This window comes from Canis aureus, chromosome 14 (assembly GCF_053574225.1).
Source record: "Canis aureus isolate CA01 chromosome 14, VMU_Caureus_v.1.0, whole genome shotgun sequence".
Taxonomy (NCBI): Eukaryota; Metazoa; Chordata; class Mammalia; order Carnivora; family Canidae; genus Canis; species Canis aureus.
The window spans coordinates 47,216,011-47,239,148 of NC_135624.1; the positions used below are offsets into that span (position 1 = coordinate 47,216,011).

At 33.8% G+C, this 23,138-nt stretch overlaps 1 protein-coding gene across 2 annotated transcripts in view; it reads right to left on the reverse strand.

Annotated features, from left to right (window-relative positions):
• NFXL1 (nuclear transcription factor, X-box binding like 1) overlaps positions 1 to 23,138 on the reverse strand; it is a 71,607-nt gene that overhangs the window by 34,318 nt on the left and 14,151 nt on the right. For both annotated transcript variants that reach the window (XM_077847936.1, XM_077847935.1), the window contains exons 4-15: positions 21,998 to 22,107; positions 19,760 to 19,893; positions 16,684 to 16,862; positions 16,290 to 16,451; positions 16,044 to 16,144; positions 15,278 to 15,392; positions 14,364 to 14,488; positions 13,546 to 13,668; positions 11,541 to 11,631; positions 5,928 to 6,048; positions 5,538 to 5,697; positions 4,715 to 4,806 (exon numbers count right to left, since the gene is read on the reverse strand). In XM_077847936.1, the coding sequence (XP_077704062.1) occupies positions 4,715 to 4,806; positions 5,538 to 5,697; positions 5,928 to 6,048; positions 11,541 to 11,631; positions 13,546 to 13,668; positions 14,364 to 14,488; positions 15,278 to 15,392; positions 16,044 to 16,144; positions 16,290 to 16,451; positions 16,684 to 16,862; positions 19,760 to 19,893; positions 21,998 to 22,107 (1,513 nt within the window). The remainder of the gene's footprint in view (positions 1 to 4,714; positions 4,807 to 5,537; positions 5,698 to 5,927; positions 6,049 to 11,540; positions 11,632 to 13,545; positions 13,669 to 14,363; positions 14,489 to 15,277; positions 15,393 to 16,043; positions 16,145 to 16,289; positions 16,452 to 16,683; positions 16,863 to 19,759; positions 19,894 to 21,997; positions 22,108 to 23,138) is intronic.

Sequence of the window (23,138 nt, forward strand, 5' to 3'; positions counted from 1 at the left end):
GGCACCATAAATGATACAGCACGTATATTCAGAATTCTTATCACCATGTGACCAAATTATCATTAAAAGTCATGTTATGTTTAAAAATGGGACAAGAGGACATGAACATTCTACTCTAAGAAAGAAATTCTACTACATAGATAGCGCATGTGACAAGTAATAATTTTAACATATACTTTATGATCTTATATATGCCACTGAAAAATCTTTATATCAGAATTAGAAGGATCTTTATATGGGTTTGCCTCCTTTTAAAAACTGAAATAAAACTCACATACCATAAAATTTATACTTTCAAAAAATACAACTCAGGGCACCTGGCTACTTCGGTCAATTAATATCTTCAGCTCAGGTTATGATCTCAGGGTCCTGGGATAGGGTCCCACATCAGGCTCCAGGCTCAGCAAGGGAGTCTGATTCTTCCTCTACCTCTCCCCACTGCTTGTACTCGCACGCTCTCTCATAAATAAATAAATAAATAAATAAATATCCTAAAGAAAAATACATTTTAGTGGTTTCTAGTACATTCACAAGGTTATGTAACCATCAGCAGCATTGAGCATATTTTCATAAGCAACAGAGAAACCCTGTAAAGATTAGAAGTCACTCCACAGCCCCTGGCAGCCACTGATATGCTCTCTGCCTCTATAGATTTGCCTATTTTGAACATTTCATATAAATAGAATATTATGTGAACTTTTATGTCCAGCCTCTTTCACTTAAACTACTGTTTTCAAAGATATTCATGCTATAGTATGTATCAGTAATTCATGCATTTTTATAGCTGAATGATACTCTATTACATGGCTATACCACATTTTGTTTATTCACTCATCAGTCGATAGATATCTGTTTCCACTTTCTGGCTATTAATAATAATGCTCCTATTATTGTAACATTCATGTCCAAGTTTTTTTGTGAACATGTACTTTTAATTCTCAGTGTATACCTAAGAGTAAAATTGGTAACTCCAAGTTTAGTTTCCTGAGAAACTACCAAACTGCTTTCCAAAGTAGCTGCACCATTTTACATTCCCATGAGCCACGTACAATGGTTCCAACTACTCGCGATCTTCACCAACATTTGTCTTATTTTAGCTTTCCTACTAAGTGTAAAATGGCATCTTAATGTGGTTTTAATCGCATTTCCCTAACAATTACTTAAGCATCTTTTCGCATGTTTACTGGCCATCTGTAAGATACTCTCCAGAGGAATGTCTATTCAAAGATTTTGCCCATTTTTAAATTGTATTGTCTTTTTGCTTCTCAGTTTAAGAATTCTTTATATATTCTGGATAATCATTCTTATGGGATATATGATTTGCAAACTTTTTCTCCCATTCTGTGGGTTGTCTTTTCAATTTTTTTATTGTTTCCTGAAGCACAATCAAGAAATTGTGCTTAATAACCTCCGTTGACTTTTGTTGCTTATGCTTTAGGTATCATATGTAACAAACCACTGCCTAACCCAAGGACAGAAAGAGTTATACCTATCTTTTCTTGTAGGAGTTTATTTAATAGCTCTTACTTTAAGATCTCTGATCCATTTTGAGTTAATATTTATATATGTTGTGAAGTAGAGGCCCAATTACATTTTTTTTCCATGTGAATATCCAGTTCTCTCAGCACCATGTGCTGACATAAAACATTCTTCCTCCCACTGAATTGTTTTGACACTCTAATCAAAAGTCAATTGATGGGACACCTGGGTGGCTCAAGTTAGTCGAGCGTCTGCCTTTGGCTCAGGGCGTGATCCCGGTCCCGTGACTGAGTCCCGCATCAGGCTCCCTGTGAGGAGCCTGCTTCTCCCTCTGCCTGTGTGTCTCTGCCTCTCTGTGTCTCTCATGAATAAATAAAATCTTAAAAAAAAAAAAAAATCAATTGACTACAAACATATGAGTTTCTTTCTGGACCCTCAATTCTATTCCATTGATCAATATGTCTCTCCTTACACCAATACCACAGATTCTTGACTGCTATCGTTTTGTAAGTTTAAAATTAGGAAGTGTGAGTCTTCTAACTTTGTTGTTTGTTCTCAAGACTGTTTGGCTATTTTGGGTCCTTCACATTTCCATATGAATTTTGGTGACAATTTCTGCAAAAAAGGCAACTGTAATTTTGACAGAGTATGTTCAATTTGTAGATCATTTCGGGTAGTAGTGCCCTTAACAATATTAAGTCTTCCCATCTACAAACATGTGATGTCTTTCCATTTAAATAAGTGTCTTAGTATCCTTATCAAAAACTGATTAGAAATAAATTCCTATGTTTATGGCCAGACTCTTGATTCTATTCCCTTGATCTATATATCTATCCGTATGCCAGTACCATAGCATTTGGTCTTCTTTAACTTCTTTCAAAAGTGTTTTCTACTTTTCAGTGTTTAAAAATCTTAGATTTCTTTTAATTTGAATAAACAAGTTGCTTTTTAATGCCACTGGAAATACAATTATTTTAATTTCAAATGGTTCATTGCTAGTGTACAGAATTGACTTTTGTATACTAATGTTTCTTATAGCCTTACCAAACTCATTTACTATCTTTAATAGCTTGTGTAAGGATTCCTTAAGATTTTTCATATGTAAGAGCATGTCATTTAAAAGTACAAATAGTTTTACCTCTTTATTCCCAGTGTGGAGACATTTTTAATTTCTTTTTCCAGTATAATTGCTCTGGCTAGCACCTCTAATGTAATATAAACATAAATAGAAGGGGCAAGGGCAGACATCTGAATTTGTTCCTGTCCATAACAGGAAAGCTCTCAGTTTTTCACCATTAAGTATGATTAAGGGTTTTTTATTGATGCCCTTTATAAGGTTGAGGGAGTTTGTTTATCCAAGTTTGTTGAGTGTTTTTATCTAGAAAGTATGTAGCATTTTGTCAAATGTTTTTCTGTATCTATGGATTGTCCTTTATTCTTGTGATAAAATATTACTTTGATATTTTAATTTTCTCTTATTTCTGGGATATATCCCGCTTGTTCATGATGTACAATCCTTTTTACATGTTGCTGGATTCAATTTGCTAGTATTTTGTTGAAAACTTTTGTATCTTTATACAAAAAGGATATTAATCTATAGTTTTCTTGTGATGTCTTTTTCTGCTTTTAGTATCAGGGAAATACAAGTTTCATTGAATAAGAAGTGTCTCCATAGTGAAACATGAGTGTTAATTCCTTAAATATTTGGTAGTATTCACCAGTAAAGTTACTAGTCCTCAGCTTTTCTTTATGGTAAGCTTTTGGTTACTAATTTAATCTCTGGTTAAACTAATTTTGGTTACATTCTAGGTATAGGTTTATTCAGATTTTCTACTTCTCTTTGAGTCAGTTTCAGAAGTTTTTGTATTTCTAAGAATCTGCCCTCCACATAAACTATAAGCCAAAGAGGGTAAAAGTGGCTATACTGATATCAGAAAAAAGACTTTAAGAAAAAAATTGTTTACTAGGCACAACACATATTATTTGATAAGGACTTCCAAAAATTCTCTCTTCTACTCTGACATCTTTGTAAATATCCAGAATTTCCTCATTTTACAAACAGAGAAGATATATGACTTACTCATGGTAGTAGTTAGCATGAAGGAAGCACAACCCTGGACTCAAGTTCTTACTCTAAAGCACAGTGTTTAACATACATACCCAAAAAAAACTTTCAGCAGCACATTCCAGTCAAGTGCAAAGGAAAGACTTTTTAAAATTGTTTAAACCTCTAGTAAACATGAGGTGGGAATTCCAGGCAGTTTTTCTATAGTCATAAAATATTTAATCCAACCTAAGACTTTGAGGAAATTGAATGAAATAAGATATGCGTATCTGTTAAATAATCCTCCTGTAAGACAGCTTAAGAAATTCAAAGATAACTGACTATATTTATACAAAGTTTTAGTGCTATGAATCCCCCTCCACTAATATACAGACTAAAATCTTCTGTTTGTAGATATAGCTCCCAACAGCACTGTGCCTCCCAACCTGACTGCACAACCAGTATTTAAAAATGCACACGCCACTTAAACTGGGAGGAAAGATGTGGAAGGACAAAATAGGAGTCAGAGCTTTTAAAAGTAAACAAGAACTCTCTTTAAAAAGGTAGAGAAGGCAAACCAATATTCAATTAGGAACATTACTGGGAGACAACAACCTGTTTTCTAATTTTATGTTGCTTCCCAGAACGTGGTGCTTCTTTTACTCTTATAATCTATAACCTCTACTCTCTGAGGATGAACCATTCCAGGATTCCATAGTACCCTAGGTTTGGCTCCTTATAGCTCAACCCAGGTCATTTCCTGGGAACACTACTTTTCAGAACACTACTTTCTTTCATTTTCAGTGTTTCCTTTAAGTTTGCCTTACCTATAACCTGGCTTTCCTCTGTCCTCAAGGAGCTCACACACTAGCATGGGAGTCAGTTGGGAAAACTAACAGATGATGATCTCTTGGATGAATTATTGTAAGTGTGAGTTGCTATGGAAACTCAGAAGGACACCAAACTCCAGCTGGGGGAAGACTCAAAAAAAGCTATCTAGAGGTTTTCAAGCAGTATGTAAAACGTACTTAGGAAAAAATGAGGCTGAAGACAGAGAGACTGGTTTATAGACTAGGCCTGAAATAATGATGAATTGGACAAAGATAAAGAGAAGGAGATACCTTAAGGTACATTTTGAACTGTGTCAAAAAAAATTTGTTTTTCTTAAAGTTAAAATTCTAAAATACTTACGTAGGAATAGGAACTTGACATGGAGGACAAGGTAATGCAGTTTGAATAAACGCTGGCTCAGAAGGCTGTTCCCAAGGGCCTGTAGGCTGGTGCTACAAGTAAAAGACATAACAATTTAAAGTAGAGGAATTAAAGCATATGGCCACTATAAGAACCTAAGAAAATAGTTCCATATATCTTCTGCTCAAGCAAGTTGAAATTTTTTCAAGTAACCAAATTGTGCTTACTGAAATATTTTATTCCATCTGTATTCTATCAGATTAGTCCCCTCCACACACATTTGGTATTAAAAATTAAGGCAGACTCCACAGTTTTTAAAGGGCAGAACAAAGGCAATGTAGCTTCCCTGACTTATTATCCAAAAGGGGAATGAGAAACAGAACTTTAAAATTCAACTTCCACCAGCAGAATGTAATCTTCATTATTTTGTTCACTCTTGTCTCCCTAGCAGCTAGGACAATGCTTAACACACAGCAAGGACTCCATAAATATTCACTGAATTAGTGAATGAATTTTGAGATCAGAAGATATCTATAATCCTGAATCACAATATATAAAGGAAGACTGCCTAATTCATGTGTATCGGCATTCCTACATGATTATCACATGACACTACCAAACATCTGTTTATTGGTTTCTTGCCTATTCTATACCATGAGCTTCCTAAGACAAAAGAGCAAGTCTTATTTACCTTGCACCCCAGCTCCTATCACAGTGCTTAACGCCCAGTAGGTACTTAATCATTGCTTGCTGAATGACTAAGTAAAATTAAGAAAGCATGACCCAGAGCAATGCACTACCTCTTAATAATATATTCCCTTACCCTGCCAGCTTGCTTTATTAACGCTTGATCATGACATGGAGCAGGACACAAGTGACCACATTTCTCCAAAACTTTTTGGCAAGGTTGATGACATGGAGGACAAGAGCCAAAGTGACAGCGATGTTTTTCTTGACTTGTATGATGGCAAGTTGGTGGTCGACTAAATCATAAAGTACAATTTTTTAAATTACTTTTGATCATTGAACAATTATATCTAAAGTGCAATTATCTATTTATGTATCTTCTAATTCCATACAGAACAAGAATACCATGAATATTAGTATTTTAGAACAGTAAAGCAAAATTTAAAATACTAATAATTTTAAAAATCAATATGAATTTAAATTTGTAAGACACCAGATGTAAGTCTGTGCAGAATCTCATACTAACCTACATTGCTCTTTGCACTTGGGTGGTCTTGTGGTGCGTTCCCGGCCACAGGGCACCGTCACCTTTGTAGTACCACAATTGCACTTCACATCTACAGTTTCTGGGCAGGGATAACAACTGCCTGAAAAAAAAGTCTGAAACTTAAAAAGAAATGTCTTAACTATTCAAAAGCTGAATCAAGAGTTGAATCATACAATTGGATACTCTACAATGATAATAAAGAAACTATGTGAATGAACCTCACACACATACACACACAACATTGAGCTAAAGATGCCAAACACAAAGAGTATGTAGTATATGATGCCACTTATATAAAACAAATGGGAAAAACTAATATATACTGTTTGAAACCAGGATTATGGTTATGAAGGATACAAGAAGGGTTTTGGAAATACTGGTAATGTTCTGTTTAATCATCTGAGTTTTGGTTACTTGGTTATGTTTAGTTCATAAAAACTTATCAAGCTGTATACTTATTGTATACTTTTCTATATCTTTACTGGTAATTCAATTAAAAAGCTTTAGAATTTTCTTTAAAATCTGCTAAAAATTCCATTCTAAATAACAAATTTAACACATTAATCATTTAATCACCATTGCACAAGCAAAATAGATCTACATCTTGGAAAAATCTAACATTATCAACCATCTCTTTGGCTTATTTTCATACATACTTCTATTCAAGCACATTATTTTTAGATAAATTCCCCAGTAAGAGTAATTTAATTAATTACTGAGTATTAATACAAGTTATTAATAAAGGTTGGATTAAATATTTTATGACTATAGAAAAACTGCCTGGAATTACCAGCTCATGTTTACTAGAGGTTTAAACAATTTTAAAAAGTCTTTCCTTTGCACTTGACTGGAATGTGCTGCTGAAAGTTTTTTTTGGGTATGTATGTTAAACACTGTGCTTTAGAGTAATCAGGTAATTAATTTAATTAATTACTAATTAGAGTAATCAGGTTTTGATTTTTGATTACTTGTGCTTTGTGAAGGGCTAATTCTAAACCATTATTTTATTTTAAGCTATAATTCCAAATATTTCTCTTCTAAACATTTTAAGGCAAAGTTATTTGGGTTTCAGCTTTGTTACAGGTTGGTAGGAATACACAAAAACAAAATAAACTTTTTTAAACAGGCTATAAAATTCTAAGGCTCTGACATCTATCTTCAGGGCTTTCTTCCCACTATAGTGTTCTAATAAGTAAGGTTCCCCACTAGAAATGAAATACCAAGAAGGGAATAGAAGTCTTCACCTAAGGAATGAGGATCATAAGAGACTGCTGCCTATGTGTCAGGACCAAACAGAATACTGAAGAGCAGTTAACCTGCTAAGAAACAGACTAATGATGAAAAGTACTCTGTTTAAAGCCTCTTAAACTAGATCCTAAAAGGAACAGAGGATTCTGATTCAAATAATGAACATGGAATAAGAAAATGAGAGTAAAAAGCATCATAGGGAAAAACATTTATGTATTGTACAAGTTACCAAATTTACACTTCAGTGTTTTGAAAATTAAAATATAATCCAGTGAGATATTTTCTTGATGGTAAGACAAGCAGTAGTCCACTTGATCAAATTTTATTTTATCTTTCTAAAAGAATGATCAGGTGTCATATTTTCCACAAGTTAATAATGACCTTTAAGTCTGTCCTCATTCAGCATATTGTATCATTTTCTACACTTTACAATTTTCATTCATTTTCAGTAATTCAAACAGGAACTTATCAAACATAACACCTTTTTGCCACTCTAAACTACAGCATCAATTTTCCTTTTCTGAAATTAAATCTTGAGAAAAAGAGATAATTTCTTTGTAAAGTCTTCCTAGCCATCAACAGAATTTGTTACAGTTTCCTGTTCAACATGACAGATAAATCAGCTTCAGTGATATTTTTTAAATGAAAAAGCAACATATAGAATGCAACTATAGTGGCCAATAGCCAAAATGGGTATACCCGTCCAGTAATTGCATTTGAGAACCGTAGTCAAACTTTCATATGTTCACAGGACAAACATGCAGTTCACACCTCTTCCTATGAGTTACCGTACAACCCTGATCATGAAGGTGTCTCCAGTGATGGAAAACGGCATGAAATAATGGCTCTATACATCTTAATGTAACTGTGGATCAAACAAACGGTGAAAGATGCATCTTAACAGTATCTTCCACATACTTTCCATTAAAGTAAATTTTGTTAGGGACTAGTAAGCTTCTTTTTAAAAAAAAATAAATAAGTAAATACTTTGCCCCCCTCCCCCAAAAAAATAATCTGGATCTGATCTAACCTCTAATAATTTATAGGAAATACAGAGTTGAGTTGCAATCTGTAAAATCTAGACTCTGTGACTAAATAAAGCAACCTCGTTTCTTAAATAACTGACAAGGAAAACAGAAAAAAGAGAGGAAGAAAAGTATAGATTCATCAACTTTAGAGACACCAACCAATTGCAGTATGTCAACGTTACAGGTTTTTGAGTCATACAAACTAAAGTAAAAAATGAAGATATTTATGAGATAATGGAACAGCAGATATTTGCTGATACTAAGAAATATTTTTAACTATTTTTAGGTTAAGAATCTACCCTTTAGAAATGAATATTGAAGGATTTATAGGATTTGCTTCAATATACTACAAGACTGAGATATGTTTTCAACACTCCTCCACTAAGTATGATGCTTGCTCTACCCTTCTTGCAGGTACTCTCTATCAGGCAAAGGATGCTCCTTTCTATTTCTAATTAAGTTTACGTCAAATATGAATGCTGAATTCCATCAACTGCTCTTAGACACTAAGATAGTTTCAACTTTTCCTTTAGTTTATTAATGTGGTGAATCACATCATTAGATTTACTAAAGTTAAACTTATCATACATAATTGGAATACACCCAACTTGATTAAGAAAGATTAAGGTTTTAGATAGCTAATACTATTGTAAGATGGCTGGATTTGAGTAGCAGAAATTTTAATATTTTACAACCTTTTTTTTTTTTTTTAAGATTTTATTTATTCATTCATGAGAGAGACAGAAAGAGAAGCAAAGACCTAGGCAGAGGGAGAAGCAGGCTCCTCGCAGGGAGCCTGATGTGGGACTTGATCCCTGGCCTCCAGGATCAGACTCTGAGCCAAAGGCAGACACTCAACTGCTGAGCTATCCAGGTGTCCCTACAAACATGTTTGTAGGCCTGTAATTTTCTCTTACTTTCTTTGTAGATAATATAGTAAGTTGGGACATGTTCCTTTTTTACGTATCCTCTCAAATATTTTATGGACTTACACACACACACACACACACACACACACACACACAGAGAGAGATATTTTAAATGTTAAAAATCACGTGTAAAAATCAACTAGGCCTGATGTTTTCTTGGTGAGAGAATTCTAAACCACTGATCCAATTTCTTTTACGATAATTCAACTACTTAAGGTTTTCTAATTAAAGGCCAAGTGTTTTAACCACATCAACAAGGTCCTATACATGTTATTTGTCCAGCAATCCTTTATCCACCATCTCTTGACCCCATCTATCATTTGCCCCTCTGATCACTTACTTCAATTCTCTTTGTGAATTCTTTCAAATGCTCCTGTCTCAAGGTCTTTGCAATTACTGCTTTCTTGCCCAAAACACTATCCCACTTCCTTTTTCACATGGCTTCTAATTCTTTACTTCTTTTGGGATTCCTCTCAAATGTCATCTTTCTAGAGTCCTCCCCTGGATCATGCTAGATTTTCTTTCTATACTTGTCACTATCTGATATTCCGTATTAATTTGATTATTTATTTATATTTTAACAGAGGAGAAGTAAAAAAAATAAGTTCCATAAGAGCAGGCACTTTGTCAATATTGTTCCCAGTGCCTGGTACTTAGACACTCAAATATACTTTTTTAATTGAATTAATGACTAAATTTAGAGTGTTAATGAAATCTAATGAATCAAAGACATAACATGATTTTTAAAAATAAAATTCTTTCACAATTTAAAGGTACTAACCAATCAGAGAACATTCACAGGAAAAGGTCTATGGGGTTAACTGAATATGCCACTTTTCCTAACAGAGAGGCAATGTGATAGGATGGAAACATCATTAAAGTCTGAGTTCACATCTGACCCTTGCAACTAGTTCTATGACCTTGGGCCAACAGTCTCTTTGCCTGTTTCCTTATTATACAAAATAACAGTAGCACAATATACTTTTTGGATTTTTGAGAGGATTAAGTCATTAAGGGAGGTATCTAGTATCCACCAAATCTCAAAGGAAGTTAACAAAAATAATGTAGTTTGTCCCAGGTCATAAAGTTACTAAGTTGCAGAGTCCAGATTTGAACTAGAACCTCTGACCCTAACACTTCCCTTTCCACTACCCTATACAATCAGTATTTCTTTTCATAGCATCGTACTCCAAAGGGATAAAGTTAACTCGGGTTTTTTTTTCTTCTTTTGTTTTTTTAAAGATTATTTATTTATTTGAAAGAGAGAGAGAGGAGAGAGCACAAGCCAGCAGAAGGATTCCTTGCAGAGCAAGAAGACCAACTCAGGGCTCAATCCCAGGACCCTGAGATCATGACCCAAGCTGAAGGCAGACGCTTACCCAACTGAGCCACCCAGGTACCCCATCCATTCAGTTTTCAATGTCTAATAACTTCAGCAACCCTGAGATGTTTTCAGGAGGTCTGCAAAGTCTCACATGCATAGAGTAGTTTTCCAGATGCCATGGTCAAGTGGTGTAACAACAAATTGAATGCAGAAACATACATGTGAATTTTGCCTATCCTCCTTCAAGCCAGATATTAAAGACATTTGCAGAAATGTAAAACAGTATCATTCTCACTATATATTTTTCAGAAAATAGTTATTTTCCCAAAAAGTTACCATATTAATATATAATGGGTTTATTATTGCTATTTTTAAATAAAATCATAAACACTCTTATATTGTATTTTAACTCCAAATACAAAAAATACCAATAGATTAAAACCAACATCAACAAAAAGTCTTTGAGTACAATAAGAATGTGAATGGATCTTGAGACCAAAAAGGTGGAGAACCACTGGCTTAGGATACATCCAATCCCTTATCAGACTTAATTAAAAACCATAGAACATTTTAATTAATTTAAAAACTGTGTAGGGGAAGCTGAGAAGGAAATAAGATGTGTTACAGAAAGAACAAAACTTTTACTTTTTTTTTAATATTTTATTTATTCATGAGAGACACAGAGAGAGAAAGGCGGAGACACAGGCAGAAGGAGAAGCAGGCTCCGTGCAGGAAGCCTGATGTGGGACTCAATCCTGGGACTCCAGGATCACGTCCCGGGCCAAAGGCAGACACTAAACCGCTGAGCCACCCAGGGATCCCAGAACAAAACTTTTATATTCAGAAGGTCTGGGTTCAAATCTTAAGCTATACTGCTTTACTAGATATTTCTGAGAAAGTCACTGAATTGTCTTTAGCTTAATCTCCTTGTAAAATAGGGATAATGGTGACTGTCCTACCTTCTCCAGATTGTTAACAGTAAGGCAGTGAATATAACAACTCTTTATCAACTATAAATCACTATATAGATATAAACAAAATTACAGTTATTATTAAATTTTACCTCTGTGGCAGACAGATGGACATTTATGGTTTCTACATCCTAAAGTCCGTCCGCAGTTTTGATCACAAGGAGGACAGTTTCCAGGGCAACACTGAAAGAAAAGCAATATATAAAGAACAGGTCATTTGAAAACCATACATAATATAAACGTCATTATTAATTATTCTCAAAACTTATGAAAAGCAAAAGATACTTTTCACCATAAGAATAAAAGTATTCAAGAGTATCAACATTACTCTCTCTAGATAGACTGCATTAAAAACTTATAAATTTAAATAGATAATGACCTAATTTAATGAAGTCAAGCTAAATTTCCTTGCCCTTTAATTATTCTGTGACTTAAAACAGTCCCATTAGATAACTTCATTTCTAATTTATCTAAGCAGAGACTGCCAACATTAACCAAAGGAATGGATTTGGTCAAATCCAATAGTCAATTCAGGCAAACAAGTCTATTTTTTAAATGTAATGAAAATAAATCAATGTATGGTTCAATGTATAGATTAGTCTGGCAGTTATTTTCAAATCATGGCATCAAAGACTAAAGGAATGAAAGGCTAATTGCTTCTAACTTTAGCAGACCTCCCCCAATTCCATTTATGAACACACAGCAACTACTTAAAGCCCATCTTGCCATCCTAATTCCTTCCTTGACTTCTCACATATCCAAACTTTAGGGAAAAAAATACAGACTACAACTGTCTTAAAGAAACTTAGGGGGAAAAAAAAGAGAAAAAAACTTAGGGTTGTAACCTACTTAAGAACAAGTCTCAGTGTAGAAAAATAGCTCAAAACAAAATACACAGTATTGAAAAGCAACCAAAAGTCAAAATAGTTCATTCAATTAGATGAATATTTGCCACAGAATACTATGTGCCTATCACTCTGCCAGTAACAGTGGGAGAAAAAGAAAGTTATGTGGTCCATGCTTGAATAAGCCTTTCAACATTTCTGGTTTTGACCATGATGGGAGTAATAATGATCAGATTTACTCTTTTTTTTTTAAAACAACTAAGATATAAGGCAAAATACATGAAGCAGCAGTTTTTAGACATTAGACAACTGGGCAGCACAGTACAACAATCTGTAAAAGAAGAGAGACAAACAAGGTGAGTCCTATGGTAGCACTTGCTTAGACCTGGTTTCTAGGCTACAACACAAGGAAGAAGATCACAAGCAGAGTCTGGGAGTATCATCATGTTGAGCGGACAAAATTCATACTTCAAAGAGGTCAGTGTGGCTAGAATTTGTGGAGAAATGGTAGCACCACAGAGAAAACTCTAGAGAACTCAAGAAAGGATCCTTGAGTCCTTGGCTGAGTACTGATCTTTACGTGTATAATAAGAAAATAACCAAAATCTGAGAAAGAACCACTGCCAAGAGAAGGCACAACCATTTCCAGAAATTATTTAAATATCACCTATATCATCATCTACTATGTTTTAAAATCCAGGGAACAAAAAAATAATAAAAAATAAAAAAAATTTTAAAAATTTTTAAAAATTAAAAATTAAAAAATAAAAATAAAATAAAAATAAAATAAATTAAATTCAGGGAACAGAAACAGTCCAAGAACCAAGTCAAAAGGTTTATGCTTGGGGATCCCTGAGTGGCTCGGCGGTTTGGTGCTTGCCTTTGGCTCAGGTCCTGGAGACCCAGGATCGAGTCCCACATCGGGCTCCCTGCATGGAGCCTGCTTCTCCCTCTGCCTGTCTCTCTTCCTCTCTCTCTCTCTCTCTCTCATGAATAAATAAATAAAATATTTTAAAAAAAAGTTTTATGCTCAGGGCCAAAAAGACACCCCTGTCACTTAAAAACCTTGGTAAGATTTCCCACTAATATAAACAATTAAGATTAATCTAGAATATTTATTAGTATTTCATATGGAAAGCAAAGAACACGCTTGAATATCTGAAGAACAAATCGTGATGGCACTTATCACAGTCTCAAAAAGGACAAATTCAAAACAATTTTTAAATCAGTTTCCCAAGCTTACTACACATACCTTTCTCCTACACTGATGCTTCTGACAGTCCCGCATCTTAACACACTTAGTCTCACACAAATAAGGTTTATGACATGGCATTCGTTTTGTATGTTTTCCACAGCGACAATGCTTTTCCACTTCCTGGAAGAATGGAATAAATGTTATTAAAACTAACTTTTGTTGACATGTTTTGTTTTTTCCCCCCACATTGCAATCTCTATAATTAGTAAAGAATGAAGAAGTTTCAAAAGTCCTTTCATATAAAGGACTTTGCAAAAAATAAAGCTGAGTTTCCTAAGATATTCTTTGTATCTTACTTTGTTACAATAAAGATTTCATAGAATTTCTATTATATCTAGCAAAAATTGGATATTAAATAGTGAAACAATAACACATTAAAATCACATCTGGGTATGCCATATCATCTGCGCACATCTTGTTTCAGTAAAACAAAAGAATTGGATTATCTAGTAGTATGGTCAAAACCAAAAGGACATAAACTTTAACATCTCACTTCTAGGCATGTATTTCTTTCCATCATCACTAGGTCAACTTCATCATTGCTTTGAATATCTTCTGGAAACAAATAACCCCACACCAGATTATAAAAAAAGACAAAACTTAAACTTATATCAAGCAAAATCAAAAAAGGGTAATTTTTAGATTTAATTGTTGGCAACTCTCTTACTTCTCCACCATAAATATTAGGTCACAAAACTCATACAGATCATCACACAGATGTTTAGGAAAGTAATGGAAAACAATTATAGCATAATCCCATTTGACACACAAAGATAGGTGGTTCTTAAAATTAATTATTATAGGAGATGACTAACTTGTCTACATGTTTCACAAGGACCTCGGTGACAACGCTGTGAACATCTATGGATTCCACATTCAAGTACTTTGTCACAACTGTCTCCACAAGTTGGTACATCTTCTGTACAAGGCAAAGAAAACTCTAAAAGCGGACAAAAAGGCAGAGTTAATAAGATACATTGCTATAAAGCACTAACAACATGCCATGTTCTTTTGGCTCTCTAAAGAATAATAGCCCTTTCAGACTATGAATTTTTATCTAAATAAAAGAGTAAGACTATGTAAACCTCTATGAAGAATTCTACAATCTCTAGAATTATAAAAAGAAAATTTGCTCTTAACAACCTCACAGGATTAGGAAAAAAAAATGTAGACTTGAGAACATTATGAAACTGACCTTTAACTTAAACATATTAAGTGTTGGCAATAATCTTACAAATATGTACGTTGGTATTGGTGCAGAGTCAAAGAAGTAGACTCAAACTGCATCCTTCTAAGCCTAATCTCAAAGCAGCCAAATTATATTAACCCATAACCTAAAACACAATACAATACTGACAACAGCCTATGATTATGACAGACACTACACCTTTATTGCCAGACACTACACCAAATACTTTATCTGCATTTTATCATTTAATTCTCACTCATTTCATTCTCTTTATCTTACAAAGATATTATTACTGCATTTAACTTGAGAAAACTACAATTCATGAAGGCAGAATTTGAACCAGGATATGCCTGACTCCAATGTCTGAGCTCTTAACTCATTAAGCTATATTGTCCTCTCACCAAATGTAAAATAAAATCTAATATCAGATTGGTATTTTTATTAGATTATGAAGTCACACGAAAATCTAAATTAAGAGCATGCTCTAAATGAACATGATAAATAATTGTATTCCATTAAAGTTTTTTAAAAAAGCCTTACTTGACTTCTGACATGGACAGAACCTTTTCCCAGATCGAGGACATTCTCCGCAAGCACCAACATGGCAAACTTGCTCACATGTATGATTACCACATGGCAGTGTTTTCCCACATACCTAAAATAAAATGCAATAAGCACTAGTGAAGGACTTAAAAGTTAACAGAAAAGACTTTGTCCATGACATAATCTATTTTTCAATCACAAGCAACTTCTTTATGTTCTTCACATTATGCTTTATGTCTTACATAGGTATCATATACATATACACACAAACACTTCCTATGTACCAAAGAGTCTATTTTTTTTTTTGTTTTTTTGTTTTTTTTTTTTTTTTCCAAAGAGTCTATTTTTAAAATAAAGGGGAAAACGTACATAGAGCTTCATATGACCATCTACCAAAGATTTCCAAATGATACTACAACCATGTCAATTCTAGGACAATCTACAAAATCCTACTTTCTCAATTGGATTAACTCAAGAAGGGGGTAGTGTTAGCTGAAGAGAAGGGAAAGACAAGGAAGGAGAGAGAGAAAGAAGCAGAGTACATATGTACTGAATCCAAAATTCAACATATAGCAATTAATTTGGGAAAAAAAATTTCCTCCACTAATTAAAATTACATTCAATTGGCAAATAGTTTCCTAAAACATGAAAATAATTCATTTGATTTGCTATTCTTCTTTTATGTAGCTAAACCTCATTAGCATTTCTAATTGTTTATGTTTTGTGTACTCTTTAATACAACCCCTCCAACCCCTACACTTACTTGATCACAGTGCCACAGTGGACTTGCACAGCTTCTTTCGGCTATTTGTTTCCCACAGACACATTTTTGCCTACTAACTCTTGGACAGGGCGGACAATTCCCTAAAATCACAATGATAAATTAGCATAGAAACATTACAAAAGCAATAAAGACTAACTTGATTTTTACTTAAGATTTTTTTAACTTGATTTTTACTTAAGATTTTTACTTAAAAAGTCAGAATACCTAAACACATGACCTTTTTACCTGCATGACAAGGACTTTCACATTTATGGTGTCCACAAAGCAACTTCCGCCCACATGGCAGCTGACATGACCATTCCTTAGCACTGCACCTACGAGGTATAGGTTTTGCTTTTTTACAGTAACAAGTAATTGTGACCATCTTTGGACAAGGAGGGCAGGGACCTAGAATCCAATGAAAGGGGGAAGAAAAAATTACAAGTCAAAATTTAAAACTTTCAACTCCTAAACCTATCAGTAATTTGTAAAGCTTTCTTTACTGATACTTTAAAAAGCATGCCTTTCTAATATCTTCTTATGTAAACCTAATTTCTGAATTAAACTTTCACAATTTTTTTCTGCCTCAACATAAGAAATAACCATCCACAAATAACTGGAAATGTAGTATTTAACTCACCTGGATGACAGAGGAGTAAACACTTATGGCCACAAGGAGGTTTAAATTCTCTCTCACATACTTGGCCACATGAGTGAGGCACAAGCCATGGATCTAAAGGTGGATCTTCTACTTTTCCACAATAGCAATAGTACCTACTAGGTGTGTCAGATCGTTTGTATTCAAACCTACATTTTGGACTACAAAAAAGAATGAAATGACTGAAATTAATTTCATTTTTAGAAGCGACATGAGAAACAGGAATATAAATATACTTAGTAGTAGAATATACGCAACTAATTTTTTATTAATGCACCTTCTGCTCTATCTTTATATTAGTAAGAAACAAGATTTTACAAAAATCAATTTCAACCATCTACAACAGCTCTGTCCAATATAATTTCTTGAGTTGATGGAATGGTTCTATACCTACCATGTCTAGATCAGTAGCCATCAGCCACATATGACCAGCGAGCACTTAGAATGTGGCTAACACATACAACTGAGGTAGAAACAGAATGTTTTATAATTTTTCAAAATTAAAATAACCATATGTGGCTAGTTGCTACTGTACTGAATATAGCTAGAATGAAGCTACAAAAAGAAAGCAATATTAGTTTTCTACTAAGCAGATGCACTTTATTCTTGAGGTAGTCATTCCAATTTTTATGAAGCTCAAGGTTTTAAAAGTTTGGTTGGGTGATCTGCAAATAAGTAAAACAGATTAACACAGCAAACAGAAGAGAGAAACCAGATTATACGTAGGCAACAGCAACAAGAAACATGCCTAAAATTTAGAATTGAGGAGGAAAAATAAAGAATTTTTCGATATCTAATTCAAAATAGGTATACAACAAATGTGTTTAAATTAAAAAAAGTTCAAATATTGTTTTGTCTTCTCTGCTAAAGCAGAAAGATTTTCACCTAGCAAGATTAAAATAAAGCAGTGTTAACCTTCGGCCCTATCAAATTCACTTCTAGATCATAGATCACTTCATTCTAAAAAGATGTTCTATCCCTTACTATCCCCCAGACAAACGAGTATAGTTAGTATACTATACTAGAAAAAATTTTGTATCATCACTTTCTTTTATATCATAAATTTTCAGTGTCCTGAGAACATGTTCTGTTTCCAAATAAATGCCACATAAATATTCAAAATAACCAAAGCTATTTGTTTCTGTAATCAAAAATCAAAATCAAAATACCATGTCTCAAATAGAATAGTAACTAAAATTATTTTGTTGGAAGAATTATAAAAGAAAAATGTCTACATTTTTCTAAGCCAATGCAAAGGGCGATGTGTACCTTAAATAAGCCTAGATATGGATGGCTAAAAAACAACTCACAACACCCTAATACTACCCATCAACAGTGAGGCTAAATTATCCCAGGGGATTGGGAGAAGTTGGGGCAAAAAGTGCAAATGGATGTGTTTTATTTAAAACAACGGCATGCAGTGCTCGCTTCGGCAGCACATATACTAAAATAATGGCATGCAATAATGAAACGTAATTATGTCATATCTGTATAAATAAGCCATATCTTAATACAAACCATTATCCACAAAACTAATTTAAGACTATTAATATTTGTATCAAGTTCTAGTTCCATCTTGATGACGATGAAATAAATCCAGAATAATCCTTGATTTTCTTAAAAAATATGAAATACCGAATGCAAAGATTACTACTACACAGGTGACTCAATTTTTTGTTCCTCTGAGATTTAAGTAAAGAGTAGAAGTTTCATTTCCCTTTTAACTGGTATCTCCCACCACTGTAGCAAGATGACCACTTAAAACAGAATGAGATGAGCAAGTGATAAAAAGTATACATAAGGTTTAGATCTCTAAAATTAAGTCAGAATACCTAGTTTTTTACCTATTGAACACTTAAATCCTCCCACAAATAAATATATAGTAGCAAAACAAATACAGACTCTGAAATTTTAAACTGTTGCAGAGAAGCTAATATTCAATGCAAACAAAACAAATTATATCTCTAAAAATATAAGAATCAACTCAGAAGAATAGAAAAAGCACTAAATTTAGACGGCAGAAATTCTAGTTTTCAAATCCTAGCTTTACCACTTAAAAGAGAAGCCAAATATATTATTTTGCTTCATCAATTTCAATATCCCCATTATTAACATGGGAATAAGAACTCTCATAGAATGCTAAGAATTATTTTTCAAGGTAACTAGTATTAAAATGTTTTTGAAAAACAACACTACCACAGGGGCACCTGACTGGCTCAGTCAATTGAGCGTGGAACCTACTTAAAAAAAAAAAAAAAAAAGAACAAAAACAAAAACAAAAAAACCCACTACACTACCACAATTTTACAAATGTATCGGTATTTGTGGTAATAAGGGGAAGTCTAATATGGATCCAGGTTTTCTGAGGTCTGAATCTCATATAATTTGGGGACCTCTATGACGAATATAAAATTAGCCACAAAAGTGAAGATTTATATCAACACAGAACCCCTGAAGTTTATGCTTCCATATCCTGACAGTAAATCTACCTTCTGAGTTGCCAGGATGGATAAATTATCTTTATTTAGCAGAGATATAAATTCTCCACTGCTCAACTCTTCCTGGAAATACAACAGGAGTTTATAATCAAATATTCATCAATAATAAGCCATGCTAAAGAAATAAATGTGGTAAGACTGGATAATACACACCTGCAGTTTGAGAGATTTTGAAGATAAAATCAGGAAGCCTATGATCAAAATACATTAGATGACAGTCTTATACCATGTGATACTAACTAATGTATACTAGCAGTAACTCTAGAAGAGAAATACCAGAATTATGGATTCTAGTCCTATATAATTTTAAAGAAATGGAAGTTCTTTAAAAGATAATTAAGGAGTTGTTTTGCAGAAGAAAAAGTAAAGTCTGAATGATTAGATTTCATTAGTTTTTGAAAGGAACAAGAACAGAAGAAAAAAATTACTATAATGCCACAAAACTAAAAACTAATTGAAGGCCCAACAAGGATCCTGAAACTGCCAATAAGGCAACTTATGACCTACAATTTTCATTTATTTTACAACTTACTATTCCAACTAAATTAGCAGAAAGTTACCATGGCCAAGGATAATCTCTCTTTCCAAAATCGTCATCCGTCAAAGGAGAAGATACCAGAAATTGGCTATCTTTAGCCCACTTCTGGATACAGGGCATGTGAAATATACAGAAACATCCTGAACAGCTCCAAACCTAAGACAAAGGTATCAGAAATTAACATGTATGCAAGGATTCTCTTTGATAATTCCACAATACTTTAAAATGAACATCACACTGAATTTTTTTGAAGGGCTATCTAAGGACTAAAGAAAAATTTTTCTTTCCAGTCTAATAGAAGAAATGTTCTTGATAAAAATTTATTTAAGTGTAGAACACTTTAAATAAGAATATTAATTACCCAGAGTCATTTAGCTAGAAATAACTACTACTAACATTCTAGATGACCTCCAATTGTTTTGGTATAAATTTCATACATTTTTAAAAGAAGGTCACGCTATACTGGTATGTAACTTTATAGTCTTTTAACATACTATAAAGCATTTACCATTATTAAAATATGTTCATATATGATATTTATAACTGTATATCATGCAGATTTACATATCATCATTTATGTAACCAATCTCTTGTTGGACATTTAGATTATTTCCAATTATAAATAATGCTACAAAGGAATCCTGAAATATGTACGTATATCTCTACATAACCCTTTTGTTATATAAAATCTATTAGTCTAGCACTTACTGCTAAATTCTAAAAATTGAGCAAAAAACTTTATATATTAAAACTTAAGGAATAACAGTAAATTAATTTTTAAAACCTGCCAACATTCAATGACAAAAATCAGCTCTCCTTTCAATATAACATTTTGCAACCATTCAATAAAATCACACATGGAGCACAATGCTTAAGCTGGCAAAAATATTTTTAAAAAGGTGGCAAAAAAAGAAAAAAGTGGCAACTTCTTAGTTTGAGTTACCTCCAAAGCAGTGCCTAAGAAAAGAACTGGGATGCAACAATGAGGGGATAAGGTAGGGAAGAGGAAATCCCAATATATGGTATACTGTTGAGCTGATTACTGCTAAAGGCCCAAGTTCAGAACCACCAGGGACTCTGTAAAACACATCACAGACTATCCCAGCCCCAGCCCTTACCAGGGAGAAGGCTGGGACACTCATCCACCAATTAATTCCATGTGGAAGAATGTTGCCCCAAGGGGGCATTGACTCATTGACTCCCCTATGCTCGTGCATGATGTCCGTGTACTAGCTGAGTCAGTTCCCATGGAGAAAGCATTAAGGTTAAAAACAATAAATCCACACACACAGCAAGTGTTTAAGGTGGAACTATAACCACATGCAGAGACTGTTCATCCACTGCAGCTGAAATTAGAGTAAGCCAACCAGATGTGATTCTGGACACTAAAGGAAGGTGCATCCACAGCTATTCTATCCAATGCATGTTAAATTTCTGATTCACTCTACACAACCAACTCAATTCATCCAGTCTGATTTTGTCTAGGCAATGCTGCTGTAAGTAGCATATTAATCTGAGTCTAAATGTTGAGTCTACCATATTCAGTCATAACTTCCCCTTAATTGCTTCTTTAATGCCCTTTTAAATTTACATCTGATTAACTTCACCAGTAGACCACAGCACCTCTAAGTACATAAGTTACAGCTGAATCCATCTCTTCCCAATGACCCGAGCCATTTTCCACAGTGTCTTCAACACAAGAAACACAAGAGAAGCTCACTAATTAACTCTAAGAGTCATGGCTAGATTCTCTACTTCCTTCTACATTTCAGTATTTGTGGGAATGTGTAAAGTACAGATGCTATGCTTTATCAAACTGACATGTGCATTAAAACTGAAGATATCTGCTTCACTTAATATTGTTAAAAATACTAGATGCTCATTTTTTACAATTAATTATTTTTTAAAGATTTTTATTTCTTTATTCATGAGACAGAGAGAGAGAGAGAGACAGAGACATAGGCAGAGGGAGAAGCAGGCCCCCTGTGGGGAACCCAATGTGGGACTTGATCCCAGGATCCCGGGATCATGACCTGAGCCAAAGGCAGACGCTCAACTACTGAGCCACTCAGATGCCCTGGATGCATATGTAAAATTTTTTTTCAAATTACAGATTTGCAAAATGGAGATCAATTCATAAATTTCTCAAATGAAACATTCTTGAATGAAAATAAGCAAAAGAATAAATAGTTCAATACAATAAATTCAAAATAAGATATTTTGTAGAGATGGATTAAAATAGATAAGGAGAAAAACTTACTGCTTGGTTTCTCTTCACTGAAGCAATACAAATTAAGCACGTCATAGCCCCTGCTTGGAAAGCTTCATGTACATACTGTCTTGTTCGCTCTAATTCACGCATATCTCCATCTTGAAATTTAAAAATTGAAAACTTCATGTTAAGCAACAGCTGAAAGTAACACAAATTCACCAATAGTGCCACATAAAGTGAGGACTGTAGCCATTATCAATTGCTCGAAATAGCTGAAAGACGAGAAGTTTAAAAAAAAAAAAAAAAAAAAAAAGGAACCAATGAACTGCCAAGAGATCACAAAGTCCACACGTTAAATCTTATGTCCTTGATTCAAAAACAGCACATTGGCCCTCTCTGAGAATATACTTGCTCTTACTGCTGTTACAGTCCTTAACAAGTCCGGCGGGGCAGAACCATAAGCGAGAGCAGTGAGATGTCAAGTAACAAGGAAAAGCATACCTAAGAGCAAAGTGAAAGAACCTGAAAAGTCAAAGCTCAGCAGAGGCAGTGAGCATAAATATAAGTGGGTGTGTTGATACACAGCACATTCTTACCGAAAACTTGCTGAATGAAATAATCCTGAGTTTGTTACCCTATAATAACCTTGTTTCATTATTTCACGATTTTTGCTTAAAAAGGTATCATGAACTTTTTAGAAAATACCACAAAACTGTAATTTTCTGTAAGCAATTATTGAGCACTTATTTGCTAGGCACTGTATTTGTATTTCAGTGGGATTAAATGAGCCATTTTTATCTTTGTTTTACACAGAAAATGAGAAAACTGAGGCAAGAACAATTAAGTAACTTCAGTGTGACTGCAAAGTGAGCCATCTTAACCACAGTAGCAGCAAAAGGTTACTATAAGAAGATCCAAGAAATAACAAGTGACAGCAAAATGAAAGCCTAAAAAGCTACCCAAGAGCATGAGCCACCAAAAAGACAATAACCAGTGTCACTTTGGTGTAAGAGAAATAAACCTACATGCCTTGAGTGTGATAAAGATTCCATAATAGAGGAACTGAGTCTCCAAGAAAGTAGACTAATAGCATAAGCTATCATGGCAATAAAAAGCTTCAAATCAAAATTTTAGTCATCAAAGAAAAAAAAGTAAGACATTTGGCTAATTCTTTACCTTCTAAAATCAC